Source organism: Bos javanicus, chromosome 4 (genome assembly GCF_032452875.1).
Source record: "Bos javanicus breed banteng chromosome 4, ARS-OSU_banteng_1.0, whole genome shotgun sequence".
Lineage (NCBI taxonomy): Eukaryota > Metazoa > Chordata > Mammalia > Artiodactyla > Bovidae > Bos > Bos javanicus.
This window is the reverse complement of record NC_083871.1, coordinates 23,344,687-23,369,168: the sequence shown is the minus strand read 5'-3', so window position 1 is coordinate 23,369,168 and position 24,482 is coordinate 23,344,687. Positions and strand designations below refer to the sequence as shown.

The 24,482-nt window shown below is 36.0% G+C and overlaps 1 protein-coding gene across 7 annotated transcripts in view; it reads left to right on the top strand.

The window, feature by feature from the left end:
- The window catches only part of DGKB (diacylglycerol kinase beta), an 869,212-nt gene that overhangs the window by 467,170 nt on the left and 377,560 nt on the right, over positions 1-24,482 (top strand). For all 7 annotated transcript variants that reach the window (XM_061413599.1, XM_061413603.1, XM_061413600.1 and 4 more), the window contains one exon: positions 22,487-22,551. In XM_061413599.1, the coding sequence (XP_061269583.1) occupies positions 22,487-22,551 (65 nt within the window). The remainder of the gene's footprint in view (positions 1-22,486; positions 22,552-24,482) is intronic.

Genomic DNA, 24,482 nt, shown 5'->3' with positions numbered 1-24,482 from the left:
GCAAAGAAGAACTAAAGAGCCTCTTGATGAAAGTGAAAAAAGGAGAGTGAAAAAGTTGGCTTAAAAACTTCAGAAAACTAAGATCATGGCATCCAGTCCCATCAATTCATGGCAAATAGATAAACAATTGAAATAATGAGAGACTTTATTTTTGGGGACTCCAAAATCACTGCAGATGTTGACTGCATTCATAAAATTAAAGCATGCTTGCTCCTTGAAGGAAATACTATGACCAACCTAGACGGCATATTAAAAAGCAGAGACATTATTTGCCAACAAAGGTCCATCCAGTGAAAGCTATGGTTTTCCAGTAGTCACATATGGATGTGAGAGTTGGACTATGAAGAATGCTGAGCACCCAAGAATTGATTTTTTGAACTGTGGTATTGGAGAAGACCCTTGAGAGTCCCTTGGACTGCAAGGAGACCCAACCACTCAATCCTAAAGGAAATCAGTCCTGAGTATTTGTTGGAAGGACTGATGCTGATGCTGAAACTCCAATACTTTGGCCACCTGATGTGAAGAACTGACTCATTGGAAAAGGTCCTGATGCTGGGGAAAATCGATGGCAGGAGGAAAAGGGGACAACAGAGGATGAGATGGTTGGATGGCATATCTGATCGATGGACATGAGTTTGAGCAAGCTCCAGAAGTTGGTGATGGACAAGGAAGCCTGGCATGCTGCAGTCCATGGGGTTGCAAAGAGTCGGACACGATTGAGTAACTGAACTAAACTGACAAGTTTTACATTAGTAAATCCAAAAAAATGAAAAAAGAAAATAATCGTTTTCATTATCAAGTATTTTCTATATTGCTGTTAGTTTGACTGCTTTACCAAATTATTTTCTAACTTAATCCTGACCATAACTTCGAAGAGTAGAAAAAATTTCCCCAGGATTCCACTGCTAGTTAATGATGAAGAAAATATTTAAAGTAAGAATTATTTAATACTGAGTCATGTTTGATTTTTTTCCAACTGAAAAATTGAATGGTTGTTCATTTAATGTATAAAAAAAATAAGAATAGACATTCCTCGAATCATGAAGTAGCAAAATCTGAATTATTCATATACATATAAGCATTCCATAAATTTATTCATATATGTAATTTTAAGTTTTATCTAAGCTGATGATTTCCAGTTTTCAATCAATCAATTCAGTCGCTCAGTCTTGTCCGACTATTTGTGACCCCATGAACCACAGCACACCAGGCCTCCCTGTCCATCACCAACTCCCAGAGTCCCCCTAAACCCATGTCCATTGAATCGGTGATGCCATCCAACCATCTCATCCTCTGTCGTCCACTTCTCCTCCTGCCCTCAGTCTTTCCCTGCATCAGGGTCTTTTCAAATGAGTCAGCTCTTCGCATCAGGTGGCCAAAGTATTGGAATTTCAGCTTCAACATTAGTCCTTATAATGAACACCCAGGACTGATCTCCTTTAGGTTGGACTGGTTGGATCTCCTTGCAGTTCAAGGGACTCTCAAGAGTCTTCTCCAACATCGAGTTCAAAAGCATCAATTCTTCGGTGCTCAGCCTTCTTTATAGTCCAACTCTCTTATCCATACATGATAACTGGAAAAACTATAGCCTTGACTGAACAGACCTTCGTTGACAAAGTATTGTCTCTGCTTTTTAATATGCTGTCTAGGTTGGTCTTAACTTTCCTTCCAAGTATCTTTTAATTTCGTGGCTGCAATCACCATCCACAGTGATTCTGGAGCCCCACAAAAATAAAATCAGCCACTGTTTCCATGGTTTCTCCATCTATTTGCCATGAAGTGATGGGACCAGATTCCAATGATCTTAGTTTTTGTTAATGTTGAGCATTAAGCCAACTTTTTCACTCTCCTTTTTCACTGTCATCAAGAGGCTCTTTAGTTCTTCATTTACTTCCATACGGGTGGTGTGATCTGCATATGTGAGGTTATTGATATTTCTCCCAGCAATCTTGATTCCAGCTTGTGTTTCTTCCAGCCCAGCGTTTCTCATGATGTACTCTGCATATAAGTTAAATAAGCAGGGTGACAATATACAGCCTTGAAGTACTCCTTTTCCTATTTGGAACCAGTCTGTTGTTCCATGTCCAGTTCTAACTCTTGCTTCCTGACCTGCATACAGATTTCTCAGGAGGCAGGTCAGGTGGTCTGGTATTCTCAACTCTTTCAGAATTTTCCACAGTTTATTGTGATCCACACAGTCAAAGGCTTTGGCATAGTCAATAAAGCAGAAATAGATGTTTTTGTGGAGAATTTTAAGGATCACTTTACTAGCAATTGTGAGATGAGTGCAATTGTGCAGTAGTTTGAGCATTCTTTGGCATTGCCTTTCTTTGGGATTGGAATGAAAACTGACCTTTTCCAGTCCTGTGGCCACCGCTGAGTTTTCCAAATTTGCTGGCATATTGAGTGCAGCACTTTCACAGCATCATCTTTTAGGATTTGAAATAGCTCAATCGGAAGCCAGTTTTCAAAGAAAACATAAATTCTAGAAAAAATCAGTTTTTTAATACTATAGCAACATATCACATAAGTTTAGATTTGATATTCTAATATTCTTAATATTTTCTAGTTAACACAGACTCTCATATTAATAATAGTCTCCAGTCTACTGTACTGTTTTGTTATTTAAAAGTCATTCATGACACCATGACATAATTATAGTTTCATATAAGTTCGTAAATTACAGAAATAACTTTAAGTAGGCTTTTAGCCATTAAGCCTTTCAAAGACATAGGCAATGACTCTAGTCAAATCGCATATTTTACTGTAATATTTAGGTGAAGCTTTGTGTGTTAGGTGTTTATATAATTTTTATATATGACCTACACTTGAACAAGTCAGGAACTCACTACAAAATCTTATAGGACTAAAATTCTACTTTTCATGATGGGGCTGGACTTTTGGCGACCACACAAATATTCAATTTTTGTTGTTGTTCAGAATGTTGCTTATGCAGTTGTGTTTGTTTATTCATTGTATACACTTTTATAAACTAGATGTTAAATTTCAATGCAAAGTTTAGCAAAAAGTTTCAGTATGATCACAGAGGGTTTTGTTGTCTCTTATGAACTTCCTAATCTTATTCTATCTCAGTTGGAGGGAGATATCTTATCAATCAAATTAAGTTCAGTCACTGAGTCGTATCCGACTCTTTGCAACCCCATGAATCTCAGCACTCCAGGCCTCCCTGTCCATCACCAACTCCCGGGGTTCACCCAAACTCACGTCCATCAAGTCAGTGATGCCATCCAGCCATCTCATCCTCTGTCGTCCTCTTCTCCTGCTGCCCCCAATCCTTCCCAGCATCAGAGTCTTTTCCAATGAGTCAACTCTTCGCATGAGGTGGCCAAAGTACTGGAGTTTCAGCTTTAGCATCATTCCTTCCAAAGAAATCGCAGGGCTGATCTCCTTCAGAATGGATCTCCTTGCAGTCCAAGGGACTCTCAAGAGTCTTTCCCAACACCACAGTTCAAAAGCATCAATTCTTTGGCGCTCAGCCTTCTTCACAGTCCAACTCTCACATCCATACATGACCACTGGAAAAACCATAGCCTTGACTAGACGGACCTTTGTTGGCAAAGTAATGTCTCTGCTTTTCAATATGCTATCTAGCATGGTCATAACTTTCCTTCCAAGGAGTAAGCATCTTTTAATTTCATGGCTGCAGTCACCATCTGTAGTGATTTTGGAGCCCAAAAAAATAAAGTCAAATTACCCAAACCCAAAACCATTGAATCATTTCTAATCCTTTCTTCCTGCTTAGCACTCAGTCAGTGCCTAAGCAATCAATCAATCAATCATCAGGTATTGATAAAGTATTGACCTTATATTATTTCATGAGCAAGTACGTTCCTTTCCACCCTTACTATTATATATATTGCAATTCTAACTCAGCAGTTATATTGTATCTCCCTAATATTGAGCCCACCAAATAAATCATTCATACAGTGTCCAAGTGATAGTTCTAAAATGCAAACAAGATGCCTGGTATAAGACATTTCTGTAGTTTCATGGTTTTAGAATGAAGTCTCATCTTCCTAACATGAATAGTCTTTACTTTTAAGATCCAGTTGTGTAGAGTTAGTAAAAAGGAATGTGAGGACTGAATTCCAAGAAAGGTTATTATTGAAGTGATATGCAGAAAAGTAATGAAGTAATCCAAGATGAAATGACCTGGAAAATAGAAGGAAAACCAGGAATTGAGTTGGTCTGATACAAATCAATGAAGGAGAGTATTAAAGGAATAAAACAAATTAGAATCCGATTTACCTTGAGATCAAGGCTATCATTGATGAGGGACTGATAAATTACACTCTAGATGGCAATAGGGTAGGGAGTAAAAGTAGAGAAAGCAAAGAGGGAAATCATAGTTGAAAATTTTAAGTTGTGATATTGAAAGCCAGACTTCAGTATGGCCAGAGAGACTGACAAAGTGAAGTCAAAAAGTCTAGTCAGTATTTTTAAGAAGTTTGAGTAAAAAGTGAGAAGAAAAGTGTCAATATTTTGTAGTACAGGAGTTAAGGGATTATTGTTTACTTTATGGATACCAATTTTATGGTATTTTTAAGCAATTTTATGGAGAAGGCAATGGCACCCCATTCCAGCACTCTTGCCTGGAAAATCCCATGGACGGAGGAGCCTGGTGGCTGCAGTCCATGGGGTCGCTAAGAGTGGGACAAGACTGAGCGACTTCACTTTCACTTTTCACTTTCATGCATTGGAGAGGGAAATGGCAACCCACTCCAGTGTTCTTGCCGGGGGAGCCTGGTGGGCTGCTGTCTATGGGGTCGCACAGAGTCAGACACAACTGAAGCGACTTAGCAGCAGCAGCAGCAGCAAGCAATTTTAATGTTATAGAAAAAGAGCCAATAAAGAGGAAGAGGATGAGGTACTGTAGAGAAAGAGTATAAACTCCTGAGGTATTGTGATTCTTAAGAGATCGGTAAGAGATAGGATCTAAGCACGGGTTTGGGGGCTGATCTTGGAATGGATGAAGGGGACCTGTGTTAGAGGGGAAGAAAACTTGTATATTTGGAAATTTCCTTTGGTAAGCTGTGTGTGTGTGTGTGTGTGTTATAGACAATAAGTCCACCTTCACAGGTGTGAAAAGAGTAAGAATGTCTAATATGTCCAAAAGGTCAAAGTCATTCAGTTAAAAACTGTAGACCAACTAGCTTATTTTGGAGTAAAATTCAGTTTAAAGGATGAGCCAAACAGAATTATTTTCCTTGAACACAACTCATATGAACTCGTCTCTAGCACCTCTAAACTCCCCAGTTCCAACAGCACTCAATGGCTTCCCTTGCATTATGTTGCCTTCTTCATCCTTCCATTCTTTTTGATGACATAGCCCCACAAGGTGTGCATCAGATATATTATATTCCCATTCAGATATTATATCCTCCCTCTGGATATTATATTTTATGTTGTTTTATTATGGTAAAAAAAAAAAACACTGAGATTCAGCCTCTTAACAAAATTTGAAGTGTCCAATATATACTGACGCAATGGCACCCCACTCCAGTACTCTTGCCTGGAAAATCCCATGGACGGAGGAGCCTGGTAGGCTGTAGTTCATGGGGTCGCTAAAGAGTCAGACATGACTGAGGGACTTCACTTTCACTTTTCACTTTCATGCATTGGAGAAGGAAATGGCAACCCACTCCAGTGTTCTTGCCTGGGGAATCCCAGGGACGGTGGGCTGCCGTCTATGGGGTCGCACAGAGTCGGACACAACTGAAGCGACTTAGCAGCAGCAGCAGCATATACTAACTCAGGTACAGTGTTGTTCAGCAAATCTCTAAAGTATATTCATATTATTTGACTGACAGTTTATGCCCTTGAATTAGTAACTTTGTGTTTTCCTCTCCCCAGCCCCTGACAACCACCATTCCACTGTTTGATTCTATGAAGTTGACTCTTTTAGGTATCTCATAAGAAATGGAATTATTTGTGTAATAGTGCTTTTCTCCAAAATTCAATTTAAGAGGTATCTGAACTTTCCATTTGCAATAGATAGAGAAAGAGAAAAAGAAGTGGGCAAACATCAGAGGAAGAAGTTGTGAGTCCTTGGGTGATAAGAGTGTGTCCTATCACAATTAGTGTTGTATACATTACAACACGTAAGGGTTACAGGTCTTTATTTGCCACTATGATAAATCTTTTGTAGGACAAACAATTTTGTTTTGGAGTTGTGTGACAGACGGAAAGGACAACTTTCCCTTATAATGTTAACTTTTCCTAGATACTAAGTAAACTTTTTTTTATTATTATTATGTTAGAAGGAAAGTACTTTTGTCTCTGAAATCTCTTATAAACTTACTTACCAATATTACTAATTCATAAGGGTAATGTTATAGCCCTTTATCCTCATTAACGTTACTAGTTTACTGATGTGGGAGTTCTGTAGTCACTTTGTATGATGTTCTTTGTAGCACTAAGGCAAAAAGTATCTTGGGTGAGGGATTTTGGAGTCAAGTTCTTCTACCTTAGATGAATCAGGAACCTCTGATTATGGTCTCAAGCTACCGACTTACTGATTTTATTCTCTTCAAGGAGAGAATATGATTACAGGAAACGACAGCTAATGTTATATTTGTTCTTAAGGACAAATAATAAGGGCAAATTTATTTATTTAATGATTACCAGTCAACTTCACTTTGTGCTTACTGTTACATTGCAAATAGAATTATGGACGCAAGCAGTGTCTCCTGATTCTCTAAATAATAATAGTTGTTTTAGGAAATATGCTGATAGCATTAACAGCAGTTAATGGTGAAATACCTCTTGACAAGAATATGATCAAAAGGAACATTAAGTGACCTATCCATATTGCTGGATTAAATAAGGGGGTCACACCATGAGCAATGGACTGGGTGATGAAAGACTGAAGTCATTTGTCCATCTGGTGAGGTGTGTCACCTCAGGAAGGGCCATTAAACCCAGATAGATATTTGCATTCTGAAATAAAGATATTAATATCTGTCTTTTCTATCAAAAAATGTAAATATGTAATTTTGTAAAATGCATGGGGACAAAATAGATAATTTTCCAGAAATCCCTTAAAAATCATGTATCTGTACAAATATAGCATTTTGAATTTTACACATAAGGAAAAATAGTTAAGGGAAATATTTCCCAGAAATCACCATGACAGAATTTGTAGACTCCCTGTCATTATGTTTTCAGAGGAACAAGTTGCTCCCTGATGACTCAGACTATAAAGAATCTGACTGCAATGCAGGAGACTCAGGTTTGATCCCTGGGTTGGAAAGATCCCTGGGAGTAGAAAATGGCAACCCACTCCAGGATTCTTGCTGGAAAATTCCATAGACAAAGGAGCTTGGTGGGCTATAGTCCATGGAATTTCAAAGAATTGGACACAACTGAGTGGCTAACATTTTCACTTTTCATTGTCATGTTTTCAGAGGAATGAGTTGCTTGGGAAGTTATCACCTATGTTTTCTTCTATTGTATTTGACTTCATGAAGCAATTACAAAATGACAAATCAGAGAATCCTTTTTTTTTTTTTTGGCTGGACATCTAGTGTTCAGACACTACTGTGGCCATCAAGATGTTTTAAAGAATCAGGCTTCTTATTTTTTTCCTTTGCAATTTTAAGCAGTGACTTTTATCCTTATGTTTTCAAGTTATCTGCTTATACCTCTTAGGAATTACATCCAATTTCCTGTGATTAAATTTGTGGTGAGACTGGTGGTGGTAAAGGATGGAAAGGAGCTATATCTAGATCAGTTTGTTGCCATAAAGAGGAACCTTGAGGATTTAGGGTTTGCTTGCTTCTGCTTGATCACGTGTTTATTAGCTCGGTGGGTACACAGCTGCCCAGATGAGATGAGAGTTCCATTGGTTAAAAAGAGGAGGGAAATACATATTGGAAAGGCATCAGACGGCATCTGCCACAGCCCAGTTTAACCCTGTTAGAACCAAAATGCCATGGGTAGGTATACAGTTCTAGGAAAGGGGTATCTTGGAGAAAAAAAGATGAAATCTACCTTTTAGTGTGTGTGTATTTAGAAAGACAGAAAATGAGGACAGATAGATAGGAAAGAGAAGGTGGAGGGGCAGGAATGGGAAAGAGGACAGGAAAATGAAATGCAGTACAGTACTCCAGTGAGTTTGTCCTCTAAGATAGACCAGGTAAAAATAGCATACATTGTCACCTTCAGGTACCTACTGAAACCAACCATTTCTTAGTATCATTTTTAAGACATAAAGAACATAGTCTCATTTGGAAATCATTTTTTAATAAAGCTAAAATAATTTTGGAAGCAGTTGGCCTTTGAAGACAGTGGATTTTTATTTTCCTGTGTGGATGTGTCTCTGTGTGTGACTACTCCAACTTGATGACCTATGATAGGTTATACAAACTGATGAAACGTCGCTGTTTTCTTTACCATAGTATTTACCTTATAGAGTCACATGGTATTGTTGTTGCTGTTCAGTCACCAAATCATGTCTTACTCTCTGTGACACCATGAACTGAAGCATGCCATACTTCCCTGTCTTTCACTAACTCTCTAAGTTTGCTCAACCTCATGTCCATTGAGTCAGTGATGCCATCTAACCATTTTATCCTCTGTCACTCCCATCTCCTCTTGCCCTCAGTCTTTCAAGCATCAGAGTCTTTTCCAGTGAATTGTCTGTTTGCATCAGGTGGTCAAAGTATTGGACTTTGAGCTTCAGCATCAGTCCTTCCAATGAATATTCAGGGTTCATATCCTTTAGGATTGACTGGTTTGATCTCCTTGCAGTCCAAGGGACTCTCAAGAGTCTTCTGCAACACCACAGTTCAAAAGCATCAATTTTTTGGTGCTCAGCCTTCTTTATGGTCCAACTCTCACATCCATACATGACTACTGGAAACACCATAGTTTTGACTATACGAACTTTGTTGGTAGAGTGATGTCTCTGCTTTTTAATACGCTGCCTAGGTTTGTCATAGCTTTCTTCCAAGGAGCAAACATCTTTTAATTTCATGGCTGCAGTCACTGTCCACAATGATTTTGTAGCTCAAGAGAATAAAATCTGTCACTGTTTGCACTTTTCCCCCATCTGTTTGCCAAGAAGTGATGGGGGACCAGATGCCATGATCTTTGTTTTTTGAAAGTTGAGTTTTCAGCCAGCTTTTTCACTCTTCTCTTTCACCATCATCAAGAGGCTCTTTAGTTCACTCTCTGCCATTAAAGTGGTATCATCTGCATATCTGAGGTTGTTGATATTTCTCCCAGCCGTCTTGATTCCCACTTGTGATTCATCCAGCCTGGCATTTCACATGATGTGCTCTACATAAAAGTTAAATAAGCAGGGTGACAATATACAACCTTGACCTACTCCTTTCATAAGACTGATTCAAAGGAACCAGTCCTTTGTTCCATGCCCAGGACTAACTGTTGCTTCTTGACCTGCATACAGGTTTCTCAGGAGGCAGATCAGGTAGTCTGGTATTCCCATCTCTTTCAGAATTTTCCACAGTTTATTGTGATCCACACAGTCAAAGGCTTTATCTTAGTTAATAAAGCAAAAGTAGATTTTTTTTTTCTGAAACTATCTTGCTTTTTTGGTGATACAATGGATGTTGGCAATGTGATCTCTGGTTTGGCCTTTTCTAAATTCAGCTTGAACATCTGGAAGTTCTGGGTCCATGTACTGTTGAAGTGTGGGTTGGAGAATTTTGAGCCTGGCTTGGAGAATCTTCAGACATACTTTATTATTTTATGACTGTTTTAATCACACCTCTGGTCAGAAGTCTCATGTAAATGTCATCACCTCACAGTACCAAATCCCATCTTCTAAATCATCAGAATCAGTTATAGATGAGACTCAGAAAAAAATTATTTATTGTATAAAACTAGAAACCAAGTTAACTGCTTTCTATGGTGATGAAACAAGCACAGTGTAACAGTTAAACATTCCTCCTTGAAAGAAAGGGCAAGATAGCACAGGGTCATCGACCCCAAGCAATATCAATACTTGAGTTGGAAACATCTGCAAGAAGTTTACAAGGTTGTCAGAATTAGGTTTTAATACCTTCTAGGAATTAGGTGGCCACCTTTCAGCCTACAGATGACATCATGAAAAATACTGACTTATATGTAAAGAGGAAACCTAAGTAAATCACAGAAATTTAGAAAATTGTCATGATGTTGCTTCTTCCAAAAACTGCTAGGCCAGTAATTCACACATAGTCCTTTAAAACCTTCAAAGAACAAACTCTTTGCTTTATTAACTATTGTAAGCCATAAAATGGAAACCTGACTCCCTTTATTAAGCCAACAAAAAGAATATCAATATCTGACAAAAATCTGCCTATGAAATAATCTTGTCTGTAGCTATCAATGTAATGTTCTCAAATAAAATATTAACAGAAAATATATGGTGTATTTCAGATATTCAGGTAAAGAGTGTCAGGAGAACACAGATTAACTGCAGGTGGGAAATATATTATAGGACTGTAATCTCTTATTCAAAATTTCAAAACTAACAAAGCTCAGAAAACTAATCTTTTCATTATTTACTTTGTGAGATGTATAATCTGAACTGGCATATTCTTTGCAGTGTTAATTTATCTTTCTTTAAGTCAATATCCATATGTCTTAGTACAGAAATATGTGAATTTTACAATATGTTGTTCCTGACCCTTTGGGTTTGTTATTTAATGTATCTTTTATGAATAGTGTAACTTTTCTGAAGTCCACAAAGTTTTAAATACCAAAGCCCAACTGTCTCTTAAGTGCTTCATCTAATGCATATAGGAATTTATTTAATTTACTAAACCAGTAAACCAAAAGAGAAAATCATGTGACTCTCAAAGTGATAAATATATTTCTGTAATAATAAGAGCTAGCATTTATTTGCTTGCTTTATAATGTCAGGCACGATTTTATTAGAACATCCACATCTTCATAGTAAAGCAGGTAGTACTAGTATCATTCCTATTTTAGAAATGGGAAATTAGAAACACTAATAGCCTAAGCAACTTTTTAAGGTCAAAGATCCAGTTAAGGTTACAGCAGGTCTCAAACTCAGGAAGTTTAACTCCAGAGTCCAAGTTCTCAACCTCTCTGCTATCGTCAGTCAGTGTCTAGTGATTATTTTAATAATTCATCCATTCAGTCAATCACAATTTGAGTGCTTGTTCTTTCGTAGGCTAGTAAAATGATATGATATCCCATTCTGTGATATGGAAGTGAATTAGACACATAGAAAATGTGTATACTCACTGAGCCTACATCACCTTGCACAGTACTTAAGAGGAGAAGATGATAAAAAAGCTGTAAAAGACAAATACATAGCCTGTCAGATTGTGTTAGCATGCTGTGTGTAAGATGATCATTGGTATTATAGAAAAATAAAGCAAGAAAGGGAGACAACTCTTAATAAAATATAACTGAATAAAACATCTCTAAGTCTGATAAAAACATAATTTCTCAAAAGTGAAGAAAGCATTTTGAGTAATAACAACATATTACATATATTATTATTAAATTAAATATGCAAAATGTGTACCAGCATTTCCATTTGGTATTGTTCTGGGTGTACTATGTAAAGCAATTAGATAAGAAAAAAGACTTAGAGGTGGAAATGTCTGAAAGGAGCTGGAGCATGTTTATAGATGGTAGGACTGAGTTCCAAGAAAAACTCAATCAATTGAAGGGAACCATATAAAATAACAGAATTATAAGGTTTAAAAGATTAATAATAAATAATAAAAATGTTTTCTATATTAAACATAGCTAGTTAAAAAGACAAAATAATAAAGAATCATATTATGGTAAATACAAAAGTCAGATAAGTATAAAGTATGTATGAGATTAATAAAAATATATAGGACTTAATGTGAAGAAAATTTTGGACCCTACTAAAAATCATATGAGAAAATATAGTAAGCAGAGAAATACATCTTAAAAAATAGCATGTAATATTATAAAACATTCTAATTCTTCCAAAATTATCTATCAAATCAGATCTAATTGCAACACCCAAGGATTTTAGCTGAATATTCATAGCAAGGTAATGTGAATAAAAATGATGTCAAATTTTACCAAATCTTCTAAATAATCATACATTTTTAAAAGAGTTAAATGAGGAATATGATCCTTGCCCCAAAAATATGAAAATTGATTACAGAATTACAATAATTGAAATAATTTGGTATACTGGTTCAGAGTAACAGAGAAATGCAGAGATGGACATTTATTATATATAAGTGTGTCTTTCAAACAAAGAGGGAAACATGAACTGTTGACAAACTCGTATTAACATAAATAATATGTATTTTGGCAAAAATTCGGCAAAATTTCTGCTTAACTCTTATGCCAAAATAATATGAAATGATTCAGATATTACACTGTAAAATATGAAGTCATAATGTTGCAGGAAGGTGGACCCCTTCCAGGGCCCAAAACTGGGCTCTTGTCTAACACTCGGAAATGAATTGTCCGAGGAGACACATGTGCTGACAAAGCAAGAGATTTTATTGGGAAAGCACGTCCGGGTGGAGAGCAGTAGGGTAAGGGAACCCAGGAGAACTGCTCTGCCGCGTGGCTCTCGCAGTCTCAGGCTTTATGGTGATGGGATTAGTTTCCTGTGGTCTTTGGCCAATCATTCTAATTCAGAGTCTTTCCTGGTGGTGCACTCATCGCTCAGCCAAGATGGATGCTAATGAGAGGGATTCGGGGAAGTGGACAGACATGTGGTGTTTCCTTTAGACCTTTCCTGAACTCTTCTGGTTGGTGGTGGCTTATTAGTTCCGTATTCCTTATCAGGATCTCTTGTCATAAAACTCATGCAAATGGTTACTGTGGTGCCTGGCTAGGTTGGGAGGTTTCAATCAGTGTGCTTCCCCTAACAATAATGGCAAGATATACAAAAAGTAGTATTATTCCTAAATTGGAGAAAAGAAAGAGATTTCTAAGCATGACTCAAAACTCAGAAAATGTTGATATAACTGAAATACAGTTTAAACTCTACAAAGTAAAAAGTAAAAAAACAGACTTGTGAAATATTTGCAATGCATGACTTTTTCTATATTAGTGAAAAGGGCATGAAATGCCTGCATTCTAAAGATATTTCTTTTATTCAATTGATAATTCTATATCCCTTTCTCATATGGTCTGGGATGATTAAAAGTTCTGTAATCCTATTTCCTAATTTGTAATGCTAGATAACAATAGTTAGCTCATAAAATTTTTTATGGGATTAAATTAAACACTACATATAAAGCTTTTAAAACAGTGCTTCAGTAGTTCAGTTCAGTTCAGTTCAGTTGCTCAGTCATGTCCAACTCTTTGCGACCCCATGAATTGCAGCACGCAAGGCCTCCCTATCCATCACCATCGCCCGGAGTTCACTCAGACTCACGTCCATCGAGTCAGTGATGCCATCCAGCCATCTCATCCTCTGTCATCCCCTTCTACTCCTGCCGCCAATCCCTCCCAGCATCAGAGTCTTGTCCAATGGTCAACTCTTCGCATGAGGTGGCCAATGTACTGGAGTTTCAGCTTTAGCATCATTCCTTCCAAAGATTTCCCAGACCTGATCTCCTTCAGAATAGACTGGTTGGATCTCCTTGCAGTCCAAGGGACTCTCAAGAGTCTTCTCCAACACCACAGTTCAAAAGCATCAGTTCTTCGTTGCTCAGCTTTCTTCACAGTCCAACTCTCACATCCATGCATAACCACTGGAAAAACCAAAGCCTTGACAAGACAGACTTTGTTGGCAAAGTAATGTCTCTGCTTTTGAATATGCTATCTAGGTTGGTCATAACTTTCCTTCCAAGGAGGAAGCGTCTTTTAATTTCATGGCCGCAGTCACCATCTGCAGTGAGTTTGGAGTCCAGAAAAATAAAGTCGGCCACTGTTTCCACTGTTTCCCCATCTATTTCCCATGAAGTGATGGGACTGGATGCCATAATCTTTGTTTTCTGAATGTTGAGCTTTAAGTCAACTTTTTCACTCTCCACTTTCACTTTCATCAAGAGGCTTTTGAGTTCCTCTTCACTTTCTGCCATAAGGGTGGTGTCATCTGCATATCTGAGGTTACTGATATTTCTCCCGGTAATCTTGATTCCAGCTTGTGCTTCTTCCAGCCCAGCGTTTTTCATGATGTACTCTGCATATAAGTTAAATAAGCGGAGTGACAATATATAGCCTTGACGTACTCCTTTTCCTATTTGGAACCAGTCTGTTGTTCCATGTCCAGTTCTAACTGTTGCTTCCTGACCTGTGTACAAATTTCTCAAGAGGCAGGTCAGGTGGTCTGGTATTGCTGTCTCTTGAAGAATTTTCCACAGTTGATTGTGATCCACACAGTCAAAGGCTTTGGCATACTCAATAAAGCAGAAATAGATGCTTTTCTGGAACTCTCTTGCTTTTTCCATGATCCAGCAGTTGTTGGCAATTTGATCTCGGGTTCCTCTGCCTTTCTAAGACCAGCTTGATCATCTGGAAGTTCATGGTTCACGTATTGCTGAAGCCGGGCTTGAAGAATTTTGAATATTACTTTACTAGTATGTGAGATGAGTGCAATTGTGTGGTAGTTTGAACATTCTTTGGCATTGGTTTTCTTTGGGATTGGAATGAAAACTGACCTTTACCAGTCCTGTGGCTACTGCTGAGTTTTCCAAATTTGCTGGCATATTGAGTATAGCACTTTCACAGAATCATCTTTCAAGATTTGAAATAGCTCAACTGGAATTCCATCACCTCCACTAGCTTTGTTCGTAGTGATGCTTTCTAAGGCCCAATTGACTTCACATTCCAGGATATCTGGCTCTACATCAGTGATCACACCATCGTGATTATCTTGGTCGTGAAGATCTTTTTTGTACAGTTCTTCTGTGTATTCTTGCCACCTCTTCTTAATATCTTCTGCTTCTCTTAGGTCCATACCATTTCTGTCCTTTATTATGCCCATCTTTGCATGAAATGTTCCCTTGGTATCTCTAATTTTCTTGAAGAGATCTCTAGTCTTTCCCATTCTATTGTTTTCCTCTATTTCTTTGCATTGATCGCTGAGGAAGGCTTTCTTATCTCTTCTTGCTATTCTTTGGAATCTGCATTCAGATGCTTGTATCTTTCCTTTTCTCCTTTGCTTTTCGCTTCTCTTCTTTTCACAGCTATTTGTAAGGCCTCCTCAGACAGCCATTTTGCTTTTTTGCATTTCTTTTCCATGGGGATGGTCTTGATCCCTGTCTCCTGTATAATGTCACGAACCTCATTCCATAGTTCTTCAGGCACTCTATCTATCAGATCTAGTCCCTTAAATCTATTTCTCACTTCCACTGTATAATCATAAGGGATTTGATTTAGGTCATACCTGAATGGTCTAGTGGTTTTCCCTACTGTCTTCAATTTTAATCTGAATTTGGCAATAAGGAGTTCATGATCTGAGCCACAGTCAGCTCCTGGTCTTGTTTTTGTTAACTGTATAGAGCTTTTCCATCTTTGGCTGCAAAGAATATAATCAATATGATTTCAATGTTGATCATCTGGTGATGTCCATATGTAGGGTCTTCTCTTGTGTTGTTGGAAGAGGGTGTTTGCTATGACCAGTGCATTTTCTTGACAAAACTCTATTAGCCTTTGCCCTGCTTCATTCTGTACTCCAAGGCCAAATTTGCCTGTTATCTCTTGACTTCCTACTTTTGCATTCCAGTCCCCTATAATGAAAAGGACATCTTTTTTGGGTGTTAGTTCTAAAAGGTCTTGTAGGTCTTCATAGAACCGTTCAACTTAAACTTCTTCAGCATTACTGGTTAGGGCATAGACTTGAATCACTGTGATATTGAATGGTTTGCCTTGGAAATGAACAGAGATCATTCTGTCGTTTTTGAGATTTCATCCAAGTACTGCATTTCGGACTCTTTTGTTGACCATAATGGCTACTCCATTTCTTCTGAGGGATTCCTACCTGCAGTAGTAGATGTAATGGTCATCTGAGTTAAATTCACCCATTCCAGTCCATTTGAGTTCGCTGATTCCGAGAATGTCGACGTTCACTCTTGCCATCTCTTATTTGACCACTTCCAATTTGCCTTGATTCATGGACCTGATATTCCAGGTTCCTATGCAATATTGCTCTTTACAGCATCGGACATTACTTCTATTACCAGTCACATCCACAACTGGGTATTATTTTTGCTTTGGCTCCATCCCTTCATTCTTTCTGGAGTTATTTCTCCACTGATCTCCAGTAGCATATTGGGGTCAGCATACTGCTGACCTGGGGAGTTCCTCTTTCATTATCCTATCATTTTACCTTTTCATACTGTTCATGAGGTTCTCAAGGCAAGAATACTGAAGTGGTTTGTCATTCCATTCTCCAGTGGACCACATTCTGTCAGTAGTAGTAAATATTTAAGTACTATTTCCTCACTATGGTTATTAACATAAATAGTTTCTTAATGTACATAGACCAAATGGATAACATACTTAAGTAGGTAGTTCACAAATCAATAAATATGAACAAAATCATATGAAAAGATCATCAACTTCAATCAACAATGACAAAACTTTATTTAAACAATTGTGTCAATACTTTTTAGCCCATCAAATTCAGAAGTTGATAATCTTAATGATGACTAGTCACGTTAGACACTGTTAGTGGGAATGTGTTAACATTTTAGAGAGTAATTTTTCACTACACAATAAAACATAATACTTACCTACACTTTCAGCCAGGAATTCCACTTCTGAGTATTTGTTGTAAATATATATTCACAGAGATGCATGAAGGTTGTATATAATTTGGTAACAAAACATTATATATTAATTTTGGTAGCAAAATAGTAAACCCAAACCACTACAAAAAGGAGATAGCTGCATAAATAATAGCACATCTATTAAAGGCAATAGGCTACTGGCATTAAAAACATTAGGAAAATTCCTGTTTCCTGGATATGTATATGCTTTATTGATAAGTGAAAAAAAATCCAAGTTTCAGCACAGTTCGTATGTCTATTTTTGTAAATATACAGTTGTGCATATGTATTTTCATACATTTATGATTTTTAGATAGGCTGTTTTCAAAATGATGCATAGAAAGGACCTTGGTTATTATCTCTCAGAATTAAAATTGGGGAAAAGTGGGTCTTTCACATTTCATATACTTTTATATACATTGAATTTTAAATATTGCTTTTATTTAATGTATATTGGCTTCCCTGATGGCTCAGATGGTAAAGAATCTGCCTGCCATGCAGGAGACTCAGGTTCAATACCTGGGTCGGGAAGATCCCTTGGAAAAGAGAATGGCTACCCACTCCAATATTCTTGCCTGGATAATTCCATGGACAGAAGAGCCCGGCAGGCTACAGTACATGGGATTGCAAAGAGTTGGACATGACTGAGCAACTAACTAACTAATACTACATATCAGTCCCTGGGTCTGAAAGTTCCCCTAGAGGAGGGCATGGCAACCCATTCCAGTATTCTTGCCTGGAGAATCCCATGGACAGAGGAACCTCCAGGGCTACAGTCCATAGGGTCACAAAGAGTTGGAGAGACTGAAGCAACTAACAATTTTACTTCACTTTAACAAAAATAAAGAGATCATAATCAATTTGAGAGCTCTAGTTCTTTAAAAAGAGATACCCTAAGATATTCTCTGAAAATCTTTTGAAGGAATTAAAAAAAAAAAAAAATCCTTTGAAATCCTTGAGGCTGTGCATGGGATGAGTGTTGAGTTGAACGCACAAAGTGCTCATTGCTCTTTTGTAATTGTTGAATATAGCAAAGCTGAGAAGATATCTAACAGCTGTGAGAATGAATGAATTGTGATAAAGCTGGAAGCATTTATTAAATCTGTACCAGAACCTTGAAATCCTATAATTTTGCCAGAATTGACAGACCCTTGTACTGAAGCAGATAGTGTGACTCAATAAGGGTTAACGCTCTAAAACAGAATACTGTTTCTTAGGAGGGTAAAATTTAAAAAGTCTATCAAGACTGGCTGTAGATGTGGAGTGTGGTAAAGATGTCGAATAACTGGAACTCACATACTTTACTAGTAGGAATGCAAAATGGTACAAGTACTTTGAAAAATAAGGTGATGTTTTTATTTTATATAAAGTTAAATATACTCATACCATCGAACACAGCAGTCTCATTCCTAAGTTTTTACACAAAGACATAATCACACATGTGTACAAAAAGAATTGTGCTCAAAAGATCATAGCACTTTTATGCAAATGTCAGCAATTAATGAATAAACAAACAGCTTGCGGTATACTTATTTAATAGAATACTACTTAGCAATTAAAAGGGACAAACCCCTGACATTGGAACAAATGACTGAATCTTAAAGACATTATAGTAAATGAAAGAAGCCAGACATGAGAGTACTTTTAATTTCTGTTTATAGGAAATATTAGAAAAGACAAACTATAAAGACAGCAAATCAATGATTTGTATATGTATATATGTATGAAAGTACATAAATGCAAAGGGCCTTATGGACCTTTTGGGGTGATGGAAATTTTGTGTATCGTGATTGTTGACAGTAGTTATTAAAACCTTACTCAGGACATTTAATTGTACACTTAAAATTGGTAAACTTTATTATATGTAAATAATACATCAAAATTTCATTTGAAAATCTTTGAAAAATATTCAAAAAATAACAAATGGAACATCACACATTTCAGCTCTTGAAGCTCTTGAAGAAATCGCAGTTATTAAAGACACACAGGAAGTCATTTATTCATCCAAAACTAAGGAGGAACTGAACTATTTCAGGAAATCAGTGAAAATTCATCTAGTATACAAAGTTTAATTTTAAATTCTATGGTTGCATTTGGAATAACTCTTGATAATATCCATTTGTCACTCATTAGATTTATATTCTATCCTAAACTGTAATGGAATTGAGAAAATGTTTAATTTGCTATAATATTCAGAAATAAATTATTTGTCAAGTTTTGTAAAAATAATTGTCAGAGAAATATTCTTTAAATGAATTAAAAATATAGTACCTATGATAATATTTGGGTAAGTATATTTTACACCTCAAGTAAAAGATTAGTATTGATAATGTCCTCTTCTTAGTAGAGTTTGCTGTTTATAGATATCTCAGAAATTTTGTTTGCTCTATTTAAAATGTTATAACCTACAGAAAATAATCAACTTTTTCATAACTTAAAATGCCACTTTGGAGATTTAGGTTAACTTCCTTTTTTAAAAAAATAATAAGCTCTCATAGGAAAAGAAAAAAATTAGTCTTTAGAAAAATACCAGTACAGAGTATTAAAGGTAGATATGGCTAAGAAGCTAATTCTTTGATATATTTGTATGCATGTGTCTATATATTTATATATATACATATTTATATATGTATGCATTATATATGCACACACATATGTACATATTTACATATATATAAATTATAAAGTACTACACAAAATACTCTGCTTTGAAAATCAACCTAATGAGGTTTAAATTTTTTTGCTTTAAAAAAATGAATAAGTTTTATTTTCTCTATCTGATTTTATTTTTTAAATTAAGATGAAATTTTTTTAAAATTCAGGAAATAATAAAACCAAATTGAGAGTCAGTAAATATATCTTTCAAAATTATCAAATTCAACTATTTTTTAGCGTTCTCCTTAACTTTCAGTAACATTCTAATGTGGGTGTAGAATATATGAATACCCCAGTTATACAGAAGACTATTGCAATTGCTATACAAAATAATCAAAAAATATCTCACCACAGTACTTTTATAAAGGGGTATTAGTATCTTCTTGTAAAGATAAGAAAACCGTGACTCATGGTAAATAAGTAATTTGCTCAAAGTAACAAGTCTTGAAAGTGAAAGTCTGTCTGAACTCAACATTTAACCATTCTAGGATATGAAAGAGATGCCAGTTTAGGTTTTGTTTCCTAAAAACTGCAATATAGAGAGCCTGAAAGGGCAAAGTTCATGTAAAAAACCAACATTGTGTGTGTGTGCACATTCAGTAGTGTTCAGCTCTTGTGAACCCATGGACTTTAGCCCATCTGGCTCTTCTGTCCATGGAATTTTCCAAACAAGAATACTGAAGTGAGTGCTATTTCCTCCTCTGGGGAATCTTCCTGACCCAGGGATGAGACCCATGTTTCTTACATCTCCTGCATTGGCAGGCAGGTTCTTTACCACTGCGCCACTTGGGAAGCCTGTGTTTTATTATTTGGTTCTTAGAGAACCTTTAGTGTCCCTGAAATATGGCTGCTGGGTAAGTTTGCAGGGTTTGGCAGTTCTCTTTGAAGCCTCTTGGGGTTATGCCAAAGGGACAGGGTCCCATGGGAATTTAGTCTGAATTTTCATCCAAATGAACACCTGCTGTCATTGTTCCTTATCCATCCTTTACTCAGCAATGCCAGCTCTCTCTTTGTGGTGGGACCCATTCAACACAAGGAAAAGGCATGCCAGTGTTCTTCACTAGCTTTTATTTCCCCCGTCTCTTTCCTACATGATTCATTGCCTGAGTGTCTTGGAAATAGAGGAGCTAAGTCGAAGTTTGTCTTTGGCTGTGTGTTGTTCTGTATTTCTAGGAATTTAGTCAGTTATAGTCCAGTCTACATAAATGGTCTTTTGATCTGATCCTCTCCTTTCTCTTCTCTTCTTCTCCCTCCCTCCCTCCCTCCATCTGTCCTATTTATGTTGTTTTGGAAAGCAAGAGATCTATTATTGCAAAAATATATGCTTATGAAGCAATCTACTTTTAAAAGTTTCACTTCTATAACTTAGAAACAAATAATTCAAGCAGAGGTAAATTCACTGATCATATCTCTGTGGATAACTAATATTGACCATTCATTCTTAGTACTCGATTCATGTTTCTTTAGTTTTGTTTAAATAGTCTATTGGATGAAGGCATTTAACTACATAATAAGATATTCCAAATCGATTTTGAACCAGATTAGGGATAAAATCAAAATAAATGATTTTTAAAAATTAATTAATGATAATGCTGTATAATACACCAATAATAGCCCAACTCAGATTTTTCCTATAATTTCATACCATAGCAACAGAACTTTGCTTTATTTAAAATGTATTTTTATGAGTTATTAGTGAAAAATTTTTTTCAAAGCTACTGGACTAATAAGAGTGAACACCTTGATATTCATACTTGGCAAACCAGGAAATTGACCATGTATGTATAACAAAATTATATCAGAATATCAAAACATAGAATTTTTCAATAACTTTTATTTTACAAGTGTTGTTTCACTACACATCTGTCTATACCTTCGTGTCCTTTACCCTTGTGGATTAATTCAATTACTCAACACTTTTTAGAGGATAAAATATACAAAAGCATTTAGAGTTCTATCACATCTCTATCTTGGGGGAAAGCAGTGCTCTGTCTGCCATCTGCAGAGGGCATTGGTCCCTCTCTTGTGGCTAATGCTTTGTTATGCATGAGTAAGCACATTAGCCTTTTCATTTCATTCATTAGACTTTTAATCCTTGATTAGTGTTTTCAGGATTCTTTCAAATACACAGCTTCTTTATTTCCTTTGTGTTTGGTTTTTCTTTTTCTTTTATCCCTACTAGGAAACAAAAATAACAGTTATTCGCTAAAATTGCCCCATTTCTTCTGAGATGACTGGTAAATATATTAGTTTCTCATTGGAGTGATTAATCATGTGTCGATGAAGAAAGGGAAAATATCTCCTTGCTTAGAATAATAGAGACAACTATTAAAAGTCAGAAAGAACAGCAAGTTGAGAAGCATGAATCACAATATTCCACCAGTCTCACATATTGTGTGATTCTGTGTCATAGAAATTCTGAATGCATTTCCTAAATGGAAGAAACATCCATTAGGGTGTGGAACTGGTATATTTGGGATCTCAGAGTTTAGATACACTTGTCACCAATTTTCCAAAAGTAAATTTCCCCTTTGTTATTTTTCTCTGGTAATCAAGATAAGTCCGAAAGTAGCTTGTGGAATGAGCAGTTAATAACTACACATCCAGTACACTCTTAACAAACTTTGAAGTCATGTATCAAACTTACCTGTACTAGATAGAAACGGTCACATTATATTTTTTGCCATAATTAATCTCAAAAGATGAGGAGAGTAAGAGCTTCTGCACTCGATCATTTCTCCACTTACACCATCTTTCTAGCTTTTGTATAACAAGAATTTTAAATATTTTTTGGCATTTATGTACATATGAACTATTTTAAACATTCTTTAAGCATAGACCAAAAGCATGTAGAGGAGGTGTATGCATTATATAGAAATTAATTCCTTGAAGTAAATATGAAAAGTAACCAACAGTGACTAATTCATACTTGTACAGAATTTACGTGTATTACTCGTTTCTGCCTAATTACACAATATCTTCTTGACAATGGTATTTTTTGGGAAAGGTTAATTTAAACTATTATTCTTTAATTTTTTCTCTTTTAATTGTTTCCACAAGATATTAGGATCATAAACTGTCCTGTCTTTTGTTTCTCTTTCTCTCCTTAGGATGCTTCCATTGCACACAGATTCCATATCATGAGAGAGAAACACCCAGAAAAATTCAATAGTAGGTAAGATGAAAAAATGATTCATTGTAATTATGGTTGCTGTTGATGGACTGTGTCATAAAAAGGGTCACTGTATGATATAAAGCATTTAACATGTGAATGACTGAATAGGGCTTGGCATGTGTATAAGTATTAAGACATAAATGTAAACATATTTAATTTTCCTTGCTAAATTTTAGGGAGGTTATAATGGGGAATACAATGTGGTCATCTTTGGTCCATTTTCATACTGAGAAGACAGATACCAAGTATAAGGTGAAGGTAGTTATTAGGATACACTGGAAGCCTTTACGTGGCCCAGTATGTGAGGGGTGATCATCCTAAATCTGAAGGAGAATCACGCGGCTCTGATTTGGTCATGCTGAGTAACTGTACATTCCACAGGTATCATATAAGACCTCTAATTTTTGTACTATCAGTCCTGTATTGGCTTCAGCTAAATGGAAAATTAACCAGAGAAATGTAAGTGCTGACAAAAACTACTGTTAAAGACTTTCTCTTCAGAGCAAAAGCCCTTGAAAGCCAAAATTAGTTTTGCTGCTATAACAATACACAGACATTATTTCCTCAGAAATGTAGATACTGACTTTTGCTGATATTCAGGGAAATTGAGAAAGATGGGCTTTGTTATCTTCCCCATTTCTAGAAGGAAATATGGCCATCTCCACCCCACTACCCAGGAAATTTTGGGCAAAAGTGTATTTTGTTTAATTATACCCATTTCTACTCTGTTCATTTCACAGTTACAAAATAATAGTCAACATTTATATATACATATTTAAGTGATTTATATATTAATGTTCAAAGTCAAAGGCCCTGGGATCTCTCTATTTGGCTAGGTTGACATTATAACATGAGTGTTATAGAACACTTACAAGTACTGAAAATTCTTCTGTTTATTTCAGTTTTGTTATACACCAGGAGATTGACATACTTTTCTTCCATGTGATTCCATAATACATGAATGTATTTTAAATCTATTTTAGATGTTTTAACAATAGACTTTAGTGTACTACTTTATATAAGAATTATCATATTAAATAGTTTCATGCAAGATCCTATCTAATTTTTCATTATATTGATCTATATTAAATGTTTTAGCAAGACATATGAAAATGTATTTCTAAAATGTACCCCAGGTATCACCTTGAGATCTTCCTACCCTACAGATGATAAATCATGATGCTATGGTTTACTTTTTCTTTCATAGTTCAAGCATCTATGATTTTGTCTTAAGGAAAATGGAAAGAAAGTATGTAATAAATATGTATATGTGCATATAATATCTTTAGAAAGATTTGCAAAAATCTTTCAACTTTGGTTTCTTCTGGAAAAGGGAAAGAAGTGGATGGGATGGATACTGAATTTTTATTGCAGTATTTTAATTTTATGCCATCTATATTACAAAATTAAGTCAAAAGTAACTTCTTTAAAACTTTACACCATTTTTCTTTATATCTAGAATATACATTTTCATTTTACAAGATTTAATTTTATTTCATGAAATTTATGTAAAAATGATGTAACAATAAAATTACATTTACTTTGTAAGTATTTTAGCACTTGATGATCCACCTTGAATGTACTGGAAACGAACACATTTGTTAAAGCACATAAAGCCATATTATAGAATCAACTATCTTATGCTTACCCCAGTGCCATTCTATGAGTCTTTCATGTGTTGATATTCATATATTAAAATAGGTTTCAAGCCAAAAAGATGCTATTTGAGAAATGCTGCATGCAGTGCACCCCTTTAGGAGTTTTACAATTTAAAAGCCCATCAATGCATTAAAATATGCTTAAGGGGGGAAATTTTTGTTCCAAACTTATTCAACAGAGATAGGATGAGGGAGAGAGTGGAGAAAACCAGAGAAACAGAAAGAGAGACATGTGCAATGGGGAGGGAGAAAGGAGAAGAGTACAGAGCAGTG